General features: G+C 31.9%; 2 protein-coding genes across 2 annotated transcripts in view; both read left to right on the top strand.

Annotated features, from left to right (window-relative positions):
• Positions 1-6968: 6968 nt before the first annotated feature.
• Positions 6969-12909, top strand: LOC124888490. Its single transcript, XM_047398910.1, has 4 exons — positions 6969-7130; positions 12273-12338; positions 12408-12538; positions 12624-12909. Exons 1-4 carry the CDS (start codon positions 7090-7092, stop codon positions 12695-12697), a joined length of 312 nt encoding a protein of 103 aa, XP_047254866.1. The 5' UTR covers positions 6969-7089; the 3' UTR covers positions 12698-12909.
• Positions 12910-19049: 6140 nt separating this feature from the next.
• The window catches only part of LOC107853506 (protein MEMO1), a 60608-nt gene continuing 59657 nt past the window's right edge, over positions 19050-20000 (top strand). Inside the window, exon 1 of the mRNA XM_047398909.1 lies at positions 19050-19207. Coding sequence (XP_047254865.1) covers positions 19156-19207 — 52 coding nt within the window. The 5' untranslated portion in view covers positions 19050-19155. The remainder of the gene's footprint in view (positions 19208-20000) is intronic.

The raw sequence follows: 20000 nt of genomic DNA, 5'->3' as shown, positions 1-20000 counted from the left end.
TATTCAAGCTCTGCATCGTCAGTCAGATGCTATGATTCGATACCTTTCCGTCAGATACGGAACTAAGTAATCTCAGCGTAACTCAATCAGATCTCTTGAAAAATATAACCAGTATCAGTTTTAGCTCAGTCTAAGTTCAGTTAAGAATCAAATCAGTGACTTTTAGTTAGGAGTAGAAACTAGCACTGAGTGAGCTTAAGGATGGGGACTCACCTACTAGTAGAGGGTGTGATCCTTAGATGCGATCCTTGTGCTCCAGAACTACGTAGCCAGCATAGGTTGAGACATCACACCTGCTAGATGAGGGTGGATGAGAGACATCATACTTGCTAGATGAGGGTAGATGAGGTGGCTTGACCTGTTAGATGAGGGCTCCACCATTCTCGTATGAGGACCTGATAGATGAGGGTCATGTAAAGATAATGTCTTTACCCGTGGCACGGTATTGACACCCTCCTAACTGGGGTTAGAGGTTGGACCCCTAAGAGATAGTAGGGGCATGTTGGTTAAGTAACTACTTCCCACGATTTCAGTTTCAGAATCAATCTCAGACTTCAAGAAAGAGCTCAGTTCAGTGTATAAAATTTAAGGCTGTTAGATACAGGCCATTAAGTATGACTACTTGCTAATTTGAAGATCTGCTGCTAGATAGGCCGATCTCAAAATCATTTATGAAGAAGTATTGTTATCCACAGACTCAAAGACAACCTGTTAGATAGAGTTGCTATCCATTTCAGAAGCTTCAGATACTCGTAATCTCAGTATATTTAGAGATTTCAGAACTCACTCCTTGATAAAAGTGCATCCATATTTCCCAATTATTAATATCAGATGAGTCAGTGATTCAGTATCTCAGTGTCAATAGTGAGTTCAGTTTGTAGAAAAGTGGTATCTGAGTTCCAGTCCCTACATTTGTGATGATTATAATTATGACCTGTGCATTCATGCATGTATTCTCGTGCAATGTTTTCATGATTATTCAGTTTACACATTGTGCATGCATGAACCCTTGCATTTAGCCTTACCTAGTCTACATACTCGGTACATTTTGTACTGACGCATTTGTGCTATGGTGTTTTATTTGACTCCATAATTTTAGAGGCACAAAATTTAAAGTTTTCTCAGCAGTTCAGTCCCAGTTAGTAGCAGTCGCAGTGAGTCCTCTTTTTTCGAGGACGAATCTCAATTTACTATTATTGCATCAGAATTTGTTTATATTATCAATTAACGGAGTTAGTTTGGGACATGTCCCATCAACTCTACAGTTCAGATAGTTTAGAGGCTTTTCAGATGGATGTTGATATATTAGTATTCAGTTTTCAGTTTTGAGTATGTGCAGATGTATTGAACCTTATGGCCAGTTTCTGTATTTATTTTAGATATTATGCAGTGTACAGGTATAGATATCAGTAAAGGGTTAGCTTGTGGTCCTTCGGGTCCATAAGCACCGTGTGACGTCTCGGGATGGGATCTCGGGGCGTTATATTAAACCAGCGGGTCAAGGATCTTACTGGGTTACATTTATATATAGCTCACTCCTTACATGCATTTTGTTGATAATATTATGAAAGGTGAGACTAGTGGCTTATAGTTCTTTCGTGAGGATTTTATTACTGAGGTAAGCCTTTGCATTACTCGTGGAGATTGTAGTTTCAGCTCTAGTTATTTTCTAATTGTATTTCTTTTGATTGGTTTTACATGCTCAAAAGCTGAACTCCTGTAACTCTATTTAGATGCTCTATAGTCTTAGCGTGGGACTTGAGCTAGAGTTTTTTTATTTAAGTTATTATTTGAGTTCATAAATTAATATATAATATGTTGTTGGATAATTACTTTAGCTTTATTTACTATTTTTTAGTTGCACATATTTTATCTTAGTGCTTATTCAAATTATAAGTGTATGGAAGATTGGTTCTCCTAGCAGGTGGTGTTAGTAGGTGCCAGTTACGTCTAGGGGGTATTTTAGACGTGACAAAGTTGGTATCATAGCCTAGGCTTTAGGTCCTGGGTTAGGGAGCATTGTCTAGTAGAGTCTTCTTCATGGGTATGTAGGCGCCCATACTAATGGCCTCAAGGTTACTGAACATCTAGGATATTTTCCCCTTTTTCTTTCATTGTTCGTGTATTGAGTTAAATAAAATATAACCTTTGAATATTGTTTTACAGATGGTTAAGATAAGTGGTTCTTCCTCTGCTGGTCGATCAAATGTACTTGTTGGATATAGTATTGGACATGGTTTTACCCGTGGTGGTGGTTGAGTTGGGTTTTATCCCACTAGGCTTTGGCTAGAGCATAAACCGAGCCTCAGCTTGGAATTGGGAATGGGAGTCATCCCTAAGTTATTAGATATGAGTAAGTTCAAGATCAAGTTATTCGGGATGCTCCATTGATATCACCAACTATTTACCTACTGTTGCATTGCGTATAAATGTAGTGATGAGATTGTTAAGTGTGTTAAAGACATTGGATATAAGTAAGTTCAAGATCAAACTATTTGGGATGCTTTATTGACAACACCAACTATTATACCTACTGTTGATTTACGCATAAATATGGTGATGAGATTGTTAAATGTGTTAGAGGCATTGGTGCTAAATCAGGGTAGAGTTCCAGCTTCTCAAGCTACTTTACAAACACAGATGCAAGTTCAGTTAAAAATTGCATCTACTCAGGTACCCCAGCCAGTTGATCACTCAATTACAGCTATAGGGCAACCTAAGGATCTTAAGAATTTCATAGATCTTAAGCCACCATAGTTTGATGCCACATCAGCTATTATTGATCCTCAAATATTTATTAATGACTATGAAAAAATATTAAATACTTTGGGTTTGAAGAAGACTCGTGGTGTGGAATTACCATTTTTTAATTTTTAGGGTCTCCCGAGGCATGGTGAACTTCTATTCTGAGAGACAAACAAGTAGCACTACCCCAATCACTTACGCAGAGTTTTTTGGAATGTTTAAAGATATATTTATTTTGTTAAGCAAATAGGATGATATGAGATATTAGTTTAGTGACCTATGGTAGGGATCTATGACAATTATCGATTACCGAGCTAAGTTTATTAAATTATCTAGATATGTTTCATTTTTAGTTGCAGACCCAAGGGAAAAGGTGAGGCAATTTGTGGATGAACTTGAGTCTTGTTACAGTGGTCCTGTGATATGGGATGTGTATAATGGATCCTATGGTGATGTGGTTGACACTGCTTTCCATGTTGAATCTTATTTTGAGATAGAAGGGTTGATTGAGAAAATAAAAAAGGCACGTAACTATGTGGTTTTAGTGGTGTTCTATCTGGGAGTAAGAGTGATTTTCACCATGGTCAGTCCAGGACTATGTAGTCAGAGTCAATGGGACAATCTTCAAGAAATAGTTGTCCAACTAGACAGGGTCAGCAGCAGATGTAGAGAAAATATAGTTATTCTTTTTAATTTGGACATCTAAAATGTTCTAATTATGGTAGGAATCATAGTAGTTGATGCTTTGAAGTTAGTGATACTTGTTATACTTATGGTGAAAGAGGGCATATTCCAAAGTTTTGTTCTAATGGAGATTCTAGTTCCAGTCAAGCTAATATGCACGTGCAGAGAAATAGTACAGTACTCATGCTCATCCAGCGAGGACCACTCCACAGGGTGCTTGTGGACAGGATCGACATGATGCTCAAGTTGCTCAGACAACGAGTAGACCACGAGATTCTTCGATATGGCTAGACTAGACATAGAGGAATCAATGTCATAGATACAGGTATTGTACTGTTGATTCTCATAAGGCATATTATCTTATTGATCTTGATTTTATGTATTCATATGTATCTCTATCATTTGCTTTATTCTTAGAGAGAAGGGTTAAAACTCTTATTATGCCATATATAGTTATGACCCTAGTAAGGGAGACCTTATCAGTAGATAGAGTTTAGGCAGATTATGTGATATTTATTCAGGGAAAGGACACCATAGATAATCTACTTGTGTTGCCAATGTCTAACTTTGATATGATTATGGGTATGGATTGGTTGGCATCGTGTTATGCTTTGGCTGATTGTTGTACTAAGCTTATACATTTTGATTTAAAAAAAAAACACCTTTGGCGTGGAAAGAAATTATTTTTATGACTCAAGGGAAGATAATATCTTATGTAAAGGTACACTGAATAATTAAACATGGGTTTTTGGGTTTAATTGCTATTGTTCATGATACACGAGCAGAGAATGTTGCTATTGGCAGTGTTTCAATTGTTCGAGAATTTTTTTATATGTTTTCAGATTATTTGCTGATGCTACCTAGGTTATCCATAGTTCATAATTTGTTTCATATATCCATATGAGTTAGATATCCTCAATTATTTGATATTACATATATGATTCTTGTCAAGCTCGAGGATAAACACCATTTTAAGTAGAGAAAACCGTAATAACCCAATACACATTGGTAATTTACCAATATATAATGATTATGGTATTAAAAGAGTTAAAAAAAGTGGGCCAAGTCCATTATCTTACTCTGATTTATGTTACTGCATAACTGAAAGAGTAAAAATATTAGCGAAATTAGTACCATTATTTTTGGGAGAAAGAAATGATTAATAGATGAGGATTTGGGAAGTTAATAAATGGCCATATCTTTATCGAGCAAAAGCTTCAGGTATTTAGTATCATATGTTGTTAATAATGGTTTGCATATCTGTAGTTCACAAGGTTTTGAAATTACCTACGTAAAAGAACCATTCATTCTTTTGTTGCAGTTGTAATTTTCTTATCACTTTTAATAAGAGCGCAATGATTACTTAGTGACTAAAAAATTATGAACAGAGCGTATGCTATAATAATTAAAATTTGGTGTAGAACTATATGATTATAATAATTTCATTGGCATAAGAATCAACAACTTTAAACTTTTGGAATAGTGGGCTTGGTTTCGACCATCTCAACCCATGTTCCAGAACTGTTCTTTTCAATTGTATAATTTTTGGATAGTGATACTAGAATAATATTACTATTAATTCATGGCTTTTAGGTGATGAGATACTAAGGCTTAGCTCTAAGCCTAAAAGTTAGAATATTGATTCTTGACCTCCCCCCCTACGACTAGCATAATTGATATTATTAATTGTACTTTTGATAGATTGAAACCATCGGGGGCTGTTTGATTGGTGTTCTACAAATTTTCAACGTTGGGGGAATTTCTTGTTAGCAAGGTAAGTGAGACTTTAAGCTTTGGTACTAGCTTTTCAAACCTGCTTTATAAAACATGTATTTTTCTACCTAGTCCATATGTTGGGACATCGTGTGCTTGGCATAATCGACGGTTTTTGACTAGCCGTGGATATATATTTTGTGAAGTATATTGAAAATTATTTCATGGTCATATGTGAGGTAATGTTGGGTCATTGGATATCTTTTCTTTGCCATCCAGATATAATGATTAGGGGCATACATAGCTGTTGTAATATGTTAGGGGCATACTTATGCTTCCATAATATGTTAGAGGCTTAGTACATGTTGTCATAATATACGTTTGGGGCATTATATATGTTGTCATGGACTTTTCGAGGTGCTAGATTGACCACCTTCACTGTCGTTTATGACAAGTCGTGAGAGTTGATTGAGTTAAAATACAAAGTAGCTTTTTGAACCTCATTTTGGATCTTATTGAGCTTTATATTGTAATATATATTTTGTACATGTCATTATTATATTTTTTGTGCTTTATATTTTTCTAACACTTGTTCTAGAAGTATTAAAGTAGCGGGTTGAGAACTTACTGGATTATATTTAGCACACTCCTTACACGCATGTCTACATATACTGTTGCAAAAAATGAAACTAGTGGTTGATAGTTCGTTTGTGAGGATTTTGTTGCTGAGATGAGACTTTGCATTACTCGTGGAGACTGTCATTTCAACTCTAGCTAATTTTAGATTATATTTCTTTTCATTGGGTTTGCATGCCCAAAAGTTGAACTCGTGTAACTCTATTTAGATGCTCCGTACTCTTAGTGTGAGATTTGGGCTAGAGTTTATTATTTAAGCTATTGTTTGTTTTCATAAATCAATACATGATATGTGGTTGGATAATTACTTTCGTTTTATGACTATTTTGGAGTTGCACACGTTTTATCTTAGTGCTTATAGAAATTATGAGTGTATGGAAGATTGTTTCTCCTGGCAGGTGATATTAGTGACTGCCAATTACATTTAGGGGATAATTTGCGATGTGAAAGCTTATAAATAGTTTATCGTACCACTTGTAACATGCACATATTAATTCATATTCATAATTAATACAATATACTACTTTTACTTGTCCATTTAGAAATAGTTTCTTCGTTTATTATTGCCCTCGGAAGAATGGTCTTAACTCTCGGGGAATGGCATCGAGGTCTCATTCCTTAAATTTATGCTTGTTTATTTGCTTTCTATTGCTAATAATTTCCAATAATATTCCTATCCTTGTTTAATTAAATCAAATAATGAATCCGCTGGTAAATAGATATAAAATTAGAGTTTAATTTACATGTGTGCTTTTGACCTCATACATAATTCAGCAGTACCAATTTTAGGAAAAACAACATACAACTTAAGAAATTCAAGTGTGTATTCAAACAAAATTTCAAACTATTTTAGAGATTTCAAATAATAAATCATGTTCAAACTCCCTAAGGTTCAATATACACGGTGGACCTAATCGCAGGCTATAATGACTCCCACAGTGAAACTTTACAACATTGAACCAAAATATGGTATCCCTTGTTTGGGACTCTTTGTTAAATAACCCTTTAAAGTCTACCTTTTAATTAAATAGACTATAAGTTCTTTAGGCAAATTGACCCCTTTTTTAAAATTAAATCGGGTTGCAGCCTATTTCATAAAAACAAAAGTTCACTACAAATGACTGGGTCAGGCCCAATAGTAACCCCACCCGAATACGAAAAAGACCAAAAACCAAACAAATATCCAAAAGTTCAAATCAGTGGGTTATTTTGGAGAGTGAGGTCCCTTCTCTTGTGGCCTTTTCATCTTCTCCAGCTTTTTATGTAATCTTCAGAACTGCTCGCCGTCGATATGATCTCCATGGCGCTTTTATGGTGTTCCTGTTATCATTCTCTGTTTCTCCACCACTCAAGCTAAGTTTCAAATCTTAATATTTCCTTTTCTCTTTTCTAGCTCGATCGATTGAGCTTTTTAAGAAAGTAATACCACCATCTCTACTAGAAAATAGAGTCTGGTAGATAAAGATTTGAATACTTTGTTAGTGTAAAAAGGAACATTGCTAATCATCTACAAGGATTTATTACAGAGATGGTGCAGCTGTTTGTTTGAGTATTCATCCCGTCGCAACCAAAATTCTCACTGGTTGCAGGCATCCTACTCAAAAGGAACTCACTTCCAACCCCAATTATCTTCATCTACTCAAAAATCCCCAATTCAATTAGTTTATCACCTATTTACACTTTTTTTCAACTGTGGTAACCCTATTACTCTTCACTGCTTTTCTATAAGTTCAAAAAGTGGAGTTGCTCCATCCATTTATAGTATCAAGGTCCAAACTCCAGGTTTCTTTTGTTCCTCTATCTTTTCCAGTTGAATACATTTTGAGCATACTACTTTACGCCTTTAGATCCTTTAGTTCTTAACTGATGTTTCCTAATTTACGCCTTTGTATGAACTGTTGATTGTGTTGTTTCAAGAGTCTTGTGCACTTCTTCTAATATTAAGAGTCCCTAATTTGTCAAGCATTAAGATTGTTTTCCCTTCTGTTTGCATATGTTCTAAATTATTATACTGAAAATCACTTGAAAAAACAAAAACTAAGTTAGTGAAAAAATCTGCTAGAGTGTTACCTTCCCGAAGGTATTGTACCACTCCAACTGATATATTTTCCATCATCGCTTTAATGGAGCCGACCACTATTTCCACACTCCATGGAGCCTACCAATGTTGATTAAGTATATAAAACATAGCCCTAGAAACAGTTTCCAGACTTATTTGCTGTATAGAGTTAACTCTACAGAAATGAAGACATTCCCTGATAGTTGTAGATTCTGCTACCAAGTTGGTAGTGTCTTTAATTCTAGATCCTTTAGCTACTATTAAATCCCTAAACTGATCTCCAATTCAAAATGCAATAGAACTAGGGCCAGGATTTCCTTTGGAAGCACCATCAGTATTACCCTTTAACCATCCACTTTCCAAAGGAATCCATTTCACCAGCATAAAAGTATAGGAGTTACTGTACCTATGAAGTTCATCCACTATATTAGATCGCTTTCTACCTGCCACCGCCATTTTAAACCTAAGCTTAATAAACTTGGCAACAATATCATCTACTTCCTAAATGATCTTTCTTTCATGATAAGTACCCCCATTTAGAACAGTGTTTCTTATTTTCCATAGAAACCAAAGAATAATTATAGGAACTATAGTAAAAATAGTCCCCAATCTATAATTACCTTCTTGTAATCTCCATATCCTTACACATTATTTCACATTTATTCTTTGTTCAACTAAGCCAGCTGCTCTACAGTAATAATTCCACACCTTTTCAATAATTTGCCCCTTAAGGAAGAGATGGTTAATAGTTTATCTTTCTGGATTAGTACATCAAACACACTACTCATTAATCTCAGGATTCCATTTATTCATCAAGGAAGTTACTGGAATCCTACCTTTCCATATCCTCCAGATTTAGAATAAAAATTTAAAAGGCAATCCTTTATGCCAGATTACCTTTAAATCTTCATTAACATCAACTCATTGCCTTAGAAGTTCCCAAGCACTTTTTGTAGTGATTTTTCCAGTACTATTCATGGTCCACCAAGCTTTATCCATACTGTCTTCAAAGTATACAGAGTCCATATTATCTATGATATGGCTAACTACATGTATGGGGACTGTATTTTGCATAATCTCATAGTTCTAACCCTCAATACTTAGAAATTCTGAAATATCAGTCAAAGGATGGCATGTTTACACCTCAGATTGTTGCATAAACAATGGACCAGTATTAATTCAGTTGTCAAACCAAGTACTGGATGTCCCACCTTTAGGCTCCCACCATATGCATTGTTCTATTTTGTCTTTATTACTCAACATAGATTTCCACACCTGAGATCGACCTCTCCATTGGATAAAAGCAGGTAACTACTTTTTGCAATACTTATTCCACAAGTTGCTTTGAGTCCTAAACCTTCACCAAAGCTTGGCATCATAGCCTGAGCTACTTCCTCTATTGATCTAAATCCTAAACCACATTTTTGTTTAGGGAGACAAAGTTTACTCCAAGTAACCCAGTGCTTTCTTCTACCTATATCATTGTTTTGCCAAAAAAATTTAGCAAAAATTCTTTGTACTTATTTTATGACACTCTTTGGAGGAGCTACTACTGATAACACATATAGTGGGACACTTTGAAGCATATTTTTAATAAGAACTTCTTTTCCTTCATAATATAATAATCTGCCCTTGTAAGTTTGAAGCCTACCTCTAATCTTGTCTATCAATTCAACATAATTCTTTTTTTTCTTCTTGGAATGAGTTGAAGGACATCCTATATATGTCAATGGGAAGGATCCTCTATTCATTCCTGTAATTTGATCTCTCTGATTCACCATATTAGAGGGAGCATTTTGATGCATATAAAAAAAGCTTTTTCCCCTATTTACCTTTTAGCCAAATTCAATCAGATATTCCTACAAAATCTTTATTATCTTATCCATAGAATACTCATTAGAAGAATTAAATATAATGGTGTCATCTACATAAGCAAGGTGATTTAAATTAGAACTCCACTTAGGCATACTATTCCCCACATAAGAGATGTTATTAAATAAGTAATTAAAAGCTTTTGTCATCACTTCAGTAGAGAGAATATAGAGTGCAGGAGACAATTGGTCTCCTTGTTTCACCCACTAGTAGAGTGAAAGAATCCAACAACTTAACCATTTAACAAGATAGAATAATAACTATTAGAAATCAGTCTCCATATAACATCTACCACTGCATTAGAGAATCCCAACTTCGTTATCACTTTCATCAAGAAAAAACAAGAAACCCTATCATAGGATTTGGTCATGCCAAGCTTTAAGACTATATTAGAAGGTTTCCCTCTTTTACCAATATCAGTCATTACTCTTGAGTAAATAGGACATTTTCTACAATACTCCTTCCTTTCAAAAGCCTGACTGATTAGGGGATATTAATCTAGGTAAAAGATTATCCAACCTATCATGCACAATCCTAGACAGGATTTTATTCACAAAATTACTCAAACTAATTGGTCTTAAATCAGAAAAGGACTGAACATTAGCCTTTTTAGGAATAAGAACCAAATTAGTATGAGTAATGGATTTAAGGAGAGTATTATCTGCAAAGAAGTCCATAACCAGTCTCCTTACATCTCTACCAATAATGTCCTTACAAACTCGATAAAATTTTCCAGTTAACCCATCATGTCCACTACTGCTATTCCCATTTAATTTAAACACAACCTGCTAAATCTTTTCCTCATCCAAAATGGGCTCAAGAGCCCTATTCTCCTCTTCATAACTAAATTAGGAATTTGCTCTAGTAAAGAAAAATCGGTTGTATCTCTTTCTTGTGAAAATTGCTTATGGTAGAAAGAAATAGCCTCTCTAGCAATATGAGCTTCATCTTCTAGCCCCAGAATCATTAAGGATCCTAAAAATTTTCAGTCTGTTTCTTCTACCTTTAGTAATGCTATAAAATAATTTAGTATTTCTATCCCCATTTTCAAACCCGTCATCATAACCAACCTTATATTTCCAGTAACTTTCCTCCAGCTGAAGATATTTGATATAGTCTGCTCTTGCTTTCTGTATAACAACTCTATTTACTTAAGAAGGCGATTCTTTAAATAACCTTTCTTTCACCTTATCTATCTTCTCCCTAATTATCAGCCATTGAAAAATATCCCTATATGTCTGTTTGCTCCACTTCAAAAGTACTTTTTTAACCTTCTTAATCTTCCTTTTGAAATTATGAAATGGGTTATCAGTGCAATCTGGATCCTAATTTTTCTGACAACCTCCATTAAAATCACCATGCTCTGTCCGAAAATTGAGAAACTTAAAAGGCTTTTAAAACTAGTGTTTGCACAGCTTAGAAATAGAGGAGCATGATCATCAGAATCATCTCTATCCAAGTTCTCCACCTCCACTAAGTTTAAAAAAATCTTAAAAATCAGCATTACAAAATAATCTGTCCAACCTCTCAAAAATGCAATCATCCTCTACTCTTCCATTCCACCACATAAAAGGCTACCCCTATGCTGAATTTGGGATAGAACAATAGTTTCAACACAATCTCTGAAATCCTCTATTTCTGCAAAAGATACAAGCAAACCTCTACTCTTATCTGATGCATACAAAACTGAATTAAAATCACCTCTAATGATCTATGGTTCAGAATTCCTATTGGCTACAGTATAATGTTATCCCAAAGGTCTAACCTTTGAACTCTGGCACATCTGGCACAGATTAGAGTCACCAGAAAGAAGATTCCAAGATACTAATCATATAACTAAAGAGAAAGTAATTGTTCTGTATCTTTCTTTATTATCACATTGAATCCATTATTCTCAAAATACCAGATTTTACCATTGTAATTATGAAACATAAGAGGCATCTGCAATCTACCTCTAGATTTATTGATATATCTAGCCTGCTGAAATGGCTTTAAAAGAGCTGTAAATGCAAACTTATTTAACCTATTCAATATTTGAACTCTTTGAAAAGCTCTTTGATATTTAATTGACCCGATATTCCACACCAGTGCTTTCATCATTTTTTAGAATATTGACTTGCACACCCTCTCCTAGGTTGAGACCTGCTAGGCAAATTATTTTCTTTATTAATAGGTTTTTTCCCTTTCTTAGCATGCTTTAAGGACTTGATGATTTTAGGAGACAAGTCAGTTTCCCTAAAAATTGGCACATCTTCATTATGATTGATGGTATTATCATCCACCCCATCTAACAAACCACCAATTTCTTTAGTTGCATCCACCTGATGAGTAAGTATATCATGTAATACCTTACTGGGAGAATCTGTATCACCACTCCACTCTTGTTCAGCTATTGGAATTAGAATATCTACAATGGCAAGACTATTATTGTCCTAAAGTAAATTAGACTCCTCTTCTCTTTGTACAAGATTAGTAATCACTTCTTATTGCACTGGATTTTCATTTTGTGTAACACTGGTGGTCTTTGGGATACTAATGTTTGCTTTCTTTATGTTATCAGCAGGTTGATATTGCTTATTCAGTTTCAATTATTCTCTCCCATTTGCTATGTTGCTGACATTACCATCAGGTATGCTATGTTGTTATGCTTCTTTCTCTCTCTGCTCGTGAATTAAATTCTTGCTCTTTTGTAGTGCAGGTTCCTCATGAGTACTATCTGGCACCTTTTCTTGATTATCTTGGCAATGGAAAGAGCTAGCAACCCATTCTCTAGTCGACATCTCCCCTTCTTCTTTCCCTACTTGCTTAATGATTTGAGCCGATTCCTTTGTAATATTATTATTAGCATTTTGATTGTTTTCATCCTCCAATTCTGATAAAGTATTGAATTGATTTTCATTGCATATTTTCTCAGGTGAAAGAGTCTTCTCGTCTTGGTACCCCGTGATGGGAAATCGCCTTCTTGTAGGGTTCCACCTTTGTGCTTGACCACGTCTTCCTTCACCGTATCCCTTGTACATGTTAGATTCCTCCATTTGTTCTTATCAATACTATTACTGAGAACATCTTACATTTCATTATCACCATAACCTTGGTTTGATTCGGGATGTAGAATCCTACATTCTTACTCATTATGACCTTGAAGCATACACCTTTTACGATATTTGGGCAAGAAATCATATTGAATTTTACCTTCTCTACTCTTGCCTCATTCATTATTAAATTCATAATTTTCCATCTCAATTTATTTATGAAGATCGGCCTAATATACACCTGCACTACCCTAGCACAACTAGGTTTTGTCTTGTTCACAGTAGCCGTGTCTAAGTAAAAAGGTTTACCAACAGCAGAGGCTAATGAAAAAGAGATTCTCTCACAAAATATGTTGGTTTAAGATCAAGAAAAGATATCCAAGCCATTGCTTCTGTGGTTTATGCCTTACGATTAAACTTAGCATCATAAATTAAAGGCTCATCTGGTAAGAATATCCATTATTGGCATTAATGTAATAGACTGTTTTCGACATAACATTAACAAAATCTTCAACTTTGTCAAATCTCATTAAAATGAGACGATGTCTCAATTGACCAATATTACATCCACCTTTTACATTAAGCTGCTAAGGAAGTTGCAGTTTAAGACCCTCCAAATCAGGACATCCATATGAAAACTAATAATCGTATATTGCAGTCCTTCAATTATGTTTATTCTATCAACCTCTTCGTCAGTCCACCTTACTCGAGGAATTCCATAGATAAAGTGTGGCCTCTTAATAGGGATTAGATCCACCTCATGAGTCGAACCATTGTTGCCATCAATAACAAATTTGGATTTTAAAAGGTTCGCATTATTCAGAAGTAGTGATGGGGGTCACAGTGTTTCTGGCTCCATAACTTGTGTAGGAAGTAAGGGAAAATCTTTGCTTTTATCATCAAGAGGCGGACAAGCGGCCATATTGGCCATTCGATGAGATTGGTGTTCAAATTGGCGACGAGCTATGTTTTTCAAAGAGGAAAACCTAGGCGGTTGAAAGCTCTTTTTCTTTTAGGCAAATGATCCACTTTTGAATATTTAAATTTGTTTACAAATTTTAAAGTTACAAATTAATCCACAAATCACCAACTTACAAAATTTAAGCAAAAAATTTCCCACCAAAATCTTTTAAATTTTTTATAAATTAATCTAAAACCTAATTTGCAATGGACAGATCTATTATCGATCGAACAGATATAGACAGATCAATTATCGATCTGATCGATATATGGATAGATCAACTATCGATCAGACTGATATATGGACAGATCAATATCGATCCGATCGATATTATACATCGGTCTTATATGTTATTCAATAGCTGATCTATTATAGTAATTAGCCTGGCAGATTAATCATCGATCAATTTTTATCCGACAGATTAATCATCAATTTCTTTTTATCTAACTAATTATATATATATATATTATGCGTACACACACAAACCTTTTTCTTTTGAAAAAAAATTATACTAAAATTAAAGGAGAGAAAATTGACAAATTTGGGAGGATACAGAATATTTAGAAATAAAATAGAAGCGACAGAAAGGAGAAAGTTGAAGAAACAATGAGTTTTTCGCAAAATGTGGAGAACAAAAGTTAATGTGAGGAAAAAAAGTAATTTAAAATTGAAAAATAAATTAGGATTTAATGTTTTAAGTATATTTATAAATAACTCTCATAGCTTTTATACTAGTTTAACTACAAGTGTCTCGCACCTGTAACGTTTGATTATTTAAAATTAAATAATATTGTCTATTATGGGTATCTTTAATGAAGTACAAAAAGTTCAAATCACTTTTCAAAAGTCATTTCACACTTTAATATAATAATGTAAACATAAACATATATTTTATATAATCACATATAATTTTACCACCCAAAGTTTCAAGTGGTTGATGGGTCACTGCTTTTGCGTTTGTCATGCAATGTCTCTTTCTTTTGTTGCTAGAGTCATTATTTTTCTTTTTTTTTTCAATATTAATTTTTTTTTCTTGTATCTAAAGTCAAATCCTTAAAAAATCATTGATTACATTCTTATAATGTATTTAAAAGTTTTAAAATTTTGATAATTCTTGAATTTTTTTTATTCTAATGTTTTTATATTATTTTTAGATTTTTCAAACCTTTTTAAAATCAAATTTAGCTGATTTAGAATTCTTAAGTCAATGAAAAAGTATTTAGTTGTCAGTAATTCTGATGATTTCTAATAAGAAAATATTTTACCATAGATATATTTAATTAATTTTTAACTTCTAAATATTAGAAAAATATTGAAAAGACGATTTTGTCTAGAACAAAAACTTTTAATAAAAGGTAAAAAGTTCAAACAATATTTTAAGACCCTTCACACTTTTAATATAACTAGTTTAACCGCACGTGTCTCACACGTGTAACATTTGATTATTTAAAATAAAATGATTTTGTCTGTTGTAGAGATTTTTAATAAAGTACAAAAAGTTTAAATCACTTTTCAAAGATGTTTCACACTTTAATATAATAATGTAAACATAAACATATATTTTAGTGTAAGAATATATGTAAGTACAATATCTCTTTTGTTTGCTGCCAGTAACTGAGAGAGACACATTAATTTGAACCATAATTTTGATATAATTTTCTTATATTTAAATTCTTTCATTGTTCTTAAAGTCAAATTTTTACAAAATCATTGATTACATTCTTATTACGTATTTAAAACTTTTAAAAATTTGTCACTTCTTAAATTTTTCTTATTCTAACACTTTTGTATTTATTTTAAAAAAATTTAAATCTTCTTAAAATCAAATTTAGTTGATTTAGAATTCTTAAACTAATGAAAAAAGTATTAGTTGTTATTAATTTTGGTGAGTTCTAATAAAGAAAAGTTTTACCATAAATATATTTAATTAATTTTCATCTCTTAAATATTAGAAAAAAATAGTGAAAAGACGATTTTGTTTAAAGCAAAGACTCTCAATGAAAGATAAAAAGTTCAAACAATATTTCTAAGACCTTTCACATTTTTAATATATTATAGATATAGATATAGATATAGATATAGATTATAGATATATATCATAGATTATAGATTATAGATATAGATTATATATATAGATCATAGATATAGATATAAATATAAATTATAGATTATAGATATGCCAAATTTTCTCGTTTACAATGCCACTTTACTTCGCCCACCGAATCTCCCCAGCTTATTTATCTTTGATTTTCTTTTTCTTAAAGTTTAACAATGAAGTGAAAAAGCCAAGTAAATAAATAATCAATGGAAACTGCAAAATTGACTTGCTAGCTATTTCCCATCTCTACTATTACTTGTAGAGTAATTTTCGTGGATAGTCGCTCATATTTTAAAAATTATCTATAAATATTACTTTTATTTTTAAGATAAAAATATTATTTAACTATCTTTATTTTGCTCAAAATATACTTGATGCTTTAAAAATATTTCATCTCTCCTAATTGACATGTCATGTCATTAATTTTTTATATATATAATAAATTGATCAATTTAACTTATCAAATTTAATTAATTAAAATTTTATCCTATTTTTTTAAAAAAATAAATATACATGATACATTTATCATTGAGGAATAATTAATTATGTACTTAAAATTTTATATTTATTTTGTCTTTCTTAAAAAAAGAATATAAATTATATTTATTCTTTATTTAATAAGAGAAAAATTATTACACCACATGATAAAAATATCAGATAATCGCACAACTTAAAGGAAAATAATTCGTCTGGTAATGCTATGCACATTATTCATCAATCAAGTACTCATCAAAGTTTTTCTAATTTATTTATTGCACCACTTAATACTTAATATTTTTAAAACTGAAGGTATTTATATGAATAAGTACTAATTTAATATTTTTGGGGTTTTTATTTCACATACTAAAGATTCTTAAAATATAAAAGAAATAAAAATGATGGCTTTCAAATTTTCATATACGTACTAGATGTACTATTTTTGAAGGAAAGAAAAATTATTTAGTCATAAAACAAATTGAATTTTTTTAAAAAATATTAACAAAATGATCTAATATTATAAATGAATCTTTAAAATAGTACCCAACCAATTATCACTTATTTTTTGTGGGTTTAGGATGAGAAAAGAATATAAATTGGCGTTTAATTATATAATAAGATAAAATATAGTATAATAGAAATAAAAATTAATATGAAAAAACTACATTAAAAATAATAAATTTTTATTTTCTAAAGTATTTTGCCTATGTTAACTTTGCGGATTTATTTGATTCGTTTAGGAATTTACTTGGGAAAAATCCGCAAGACGAATTCATTTTTTATTATTTTTTCATCAAAAAGATCTTGCATAAAATTTGGCAGATGATCTACATGCGAATTAAAATTTTCAGATGATAATTACCTTTAAGATTTTTCGATCGAATTTTGTTTGACAAAAAAGAAAAAACTTAGATTTTCTCCTTTATTTTTTTTTTTGATAGAAAAATTAGTAAGTTTTTCATCGAATTAGTTTGGTTGAAAAACTTGTCGAGAATTAGGTTATCGGCAAATTCTTTTCTAAATTTTTAATAAAATTTATAGGTTTGAATAGATGAATTTGAAGAATTAAATAGGTTTGAATAGATGAATATAAGATTTTAACAACATGCCAAGTAGCAGAGAAAGTTTTTAAAGTGTTAATATTTTTTCAAAAAAGGCTCAAAAATACTCCTGAACTATCTGAAATAGCTCAAAAATGTCCCTCATTAGATTTTTGGCTCAAAAATACCCCTATGTTAAATATTTGGCTAAAAAATATCCCCCTCTAAAGGAATTCGGAAAAGGATCAAAAATACCCTTGAACTATCTGAAATGACGTAAAAATATCCCTCTGTTAAATATTTGGCTCAAAAATACCCCTTTTAACGAATTCCACCGAGCATGTCACCTAGATAAAAAAAAACTACGTGACTATGCCACATTACCATCCACATGTAAAATGTTAGTATTTTTAAAAATTATATGACATTCCTTTCTTCTTTATTTTTATTTTTATTTTTTTGCAAACCAGTGAAACAGAAAAACTAAAAAATCAATCTTTTGCTAATTACTTTATTAGTGTTTTAAAAGTTCTAAATTTCACCTTTTTATTAGTGTTTTGAAAGTTCTAAATTTCATCTTGTTATTATCGTTTGAGATGAGAGACAACTTGATCTTGATCTGATGTTGACTCGGAGGAGGAGTTAGAATTTTAACTTTTAAGCTAGCAAATGTCCATGTACTAATAATTGAATTGAATTTACTACATGCAATTTTTTTTCAAAATAAATGAATTTCTTTTAACACTTGTTTAATCATTCGGAATGAATTCATTTTTCTAAATTCAGTTTTGATGAATAATCTTATTATTTTTAGAACAAGTTTGAAAAGACGTAAAATGATACTTAATATTGATAAATTATTCTTTAATTATGTCATTCATTAACTTTTTGAAGATGTGTGTTACATTCAAAGATTCATTAATTTTAGATTAGAGGAGTTGTTTATTAAATTATTTTAACATAAACATTTTGAGTAAAGGCTAGCAAAATCAAACGCATTTTTTGAGTAACTAATTTGAAGTTTAGTTTGAAATTTGTTACTTTTACGAGTAAATCTTAATTTTAACTTTTATACTGGCCTAATAATTAATGAGTTTATCAGTTTAATAAGACTCTTTTGTTGGGTTTCACACTTTTAAACCTATTAACAAGAAAAAACTTGTTTTTTAGACGATCAAAGGAATTTGATAACAACGATGTTACATTTAATAATTTTTTTTTTAAAAAAAATTATGTAACCACCGTTTGTCTACTTTGATTAAAAATTAAAAAAACCGTGTAAGTTTTGTCCGTTTCACTGATGTTTTTAAATAAAAATAAAAATAAAGAAGAAAGAAATGCTATATAATTAAAAAATACTAATATTTTACATGTGGATGGTAATGTGACATAGTCACATAGTTTTTTTTTTATTTAGATGGCATGTTTGGTGGAATTTCATTAAGGAGAGGGGTATTTTTAAGCTAAATATTTAACAGAATATACTTTTGAGTCATTTCAGACAGTTCAGGGTATTTTTAATTCTTTTTAGAATTCCATTAGAGAGAGGGGTATTTTTGAGCCAAATATTTAACGAAGGGTTATTTTTGAGCCAAAAATCTAATTAGGGGTATTTTTTAGCTATTTCAGATAGTTCGAAGGTATTTTTGAGCGTTTTTCGATATTTTTTTTAAGGAAACTTGATCTAAAACAAACAAAACTGATATTTGTAGAAAATTGTCCAAACATGACTCCCTGTGCAAATTACCCATTACTTCAACTACTACAACAGCCCTGTGATTTCCCAATTATTAGGGGTTTTATTTTTTTCTTCGTTTGTTTCTCATTCTGTTCAAAGAATGGAGAAAATCAGGAAAGCATGTCATGCTGGTTCTTGGTACTCTGATAATCGTAAGTTCCGCCAGTCGATTTCTTTTTCGAATTTCACTTTTTATTTTCAAAATAGTTGTAATATTTGATATAACAGATTAATCGTTGTGTATCTTCGTGTAAGCTGATATAAAAATAGCAAAAACTCTTAACATTTTTTTCTCCCAAATTAAGATCTATTTTTGTTGTTACTTTCATTATTGCTGTCTTTGAGTAGCTGGAAGTACGAAGTAGTGAAATTGAAGGTTTTGCTTATTTGAATCGAGGCTGATTCTAGTGTCTGCATTTGCAGTTTCTTCGGAGTTGTACAGTTTGAATTGAATCGAGTGACACTACAATAATAACGAATTTAATTCTTCAAATTAAATTGTGCATTAGTGAAGAAGCACTGATCTTGTTTGAAACTATGCGTAATGCCACAAACATTGGAGGATGAATATGACCAACAATAAGCTTTATTATGCATTGCTAATGTAGTTATATCAAACTTCATTATGTTCTCCAACAATGTGGTTATATCAATCAATCATCCATATTGCATCCAAGATTAGTTGGATGTGGCTATATAAATCCTTTACAGCAATTCTGCTAACAGAGGGTTTATTAGGGTTAGGATATTTTCATGATGGCAATCAACCATCCACAATCAACATTGGTGATTGGGATTGATTATTATTAATGTGGTTGTGTTTGGAAAAGTTGTTGTAAGCTACATTATGGGTTTACATATTATAGTTAGTAGCAATGTGACACATTAGCAATTTACGCCCACAGAAGGACTGGTATTGCTAATTTGGTCATACTAGGAAAAGTC

Source organism: Capsicum annuum, chromosome 11 (genome assembly GCF_002878395.1).
Source record: "Capsicum annuum cultivar UCD-10X-F1 chromosome 11, UCD10Xv1.1, whole genome shotgun sequence".
NCBI lineage: Eukaryota > Viridiplantae > Streptophyta > Magnoliopsida > Solanales > Solanaceae > Capsicum > Capsicum annuum.
Note: the sequence above shows the minus strand (reverse complement) of the source record. Positions and strands in the feature narration are given on the sequence as shown.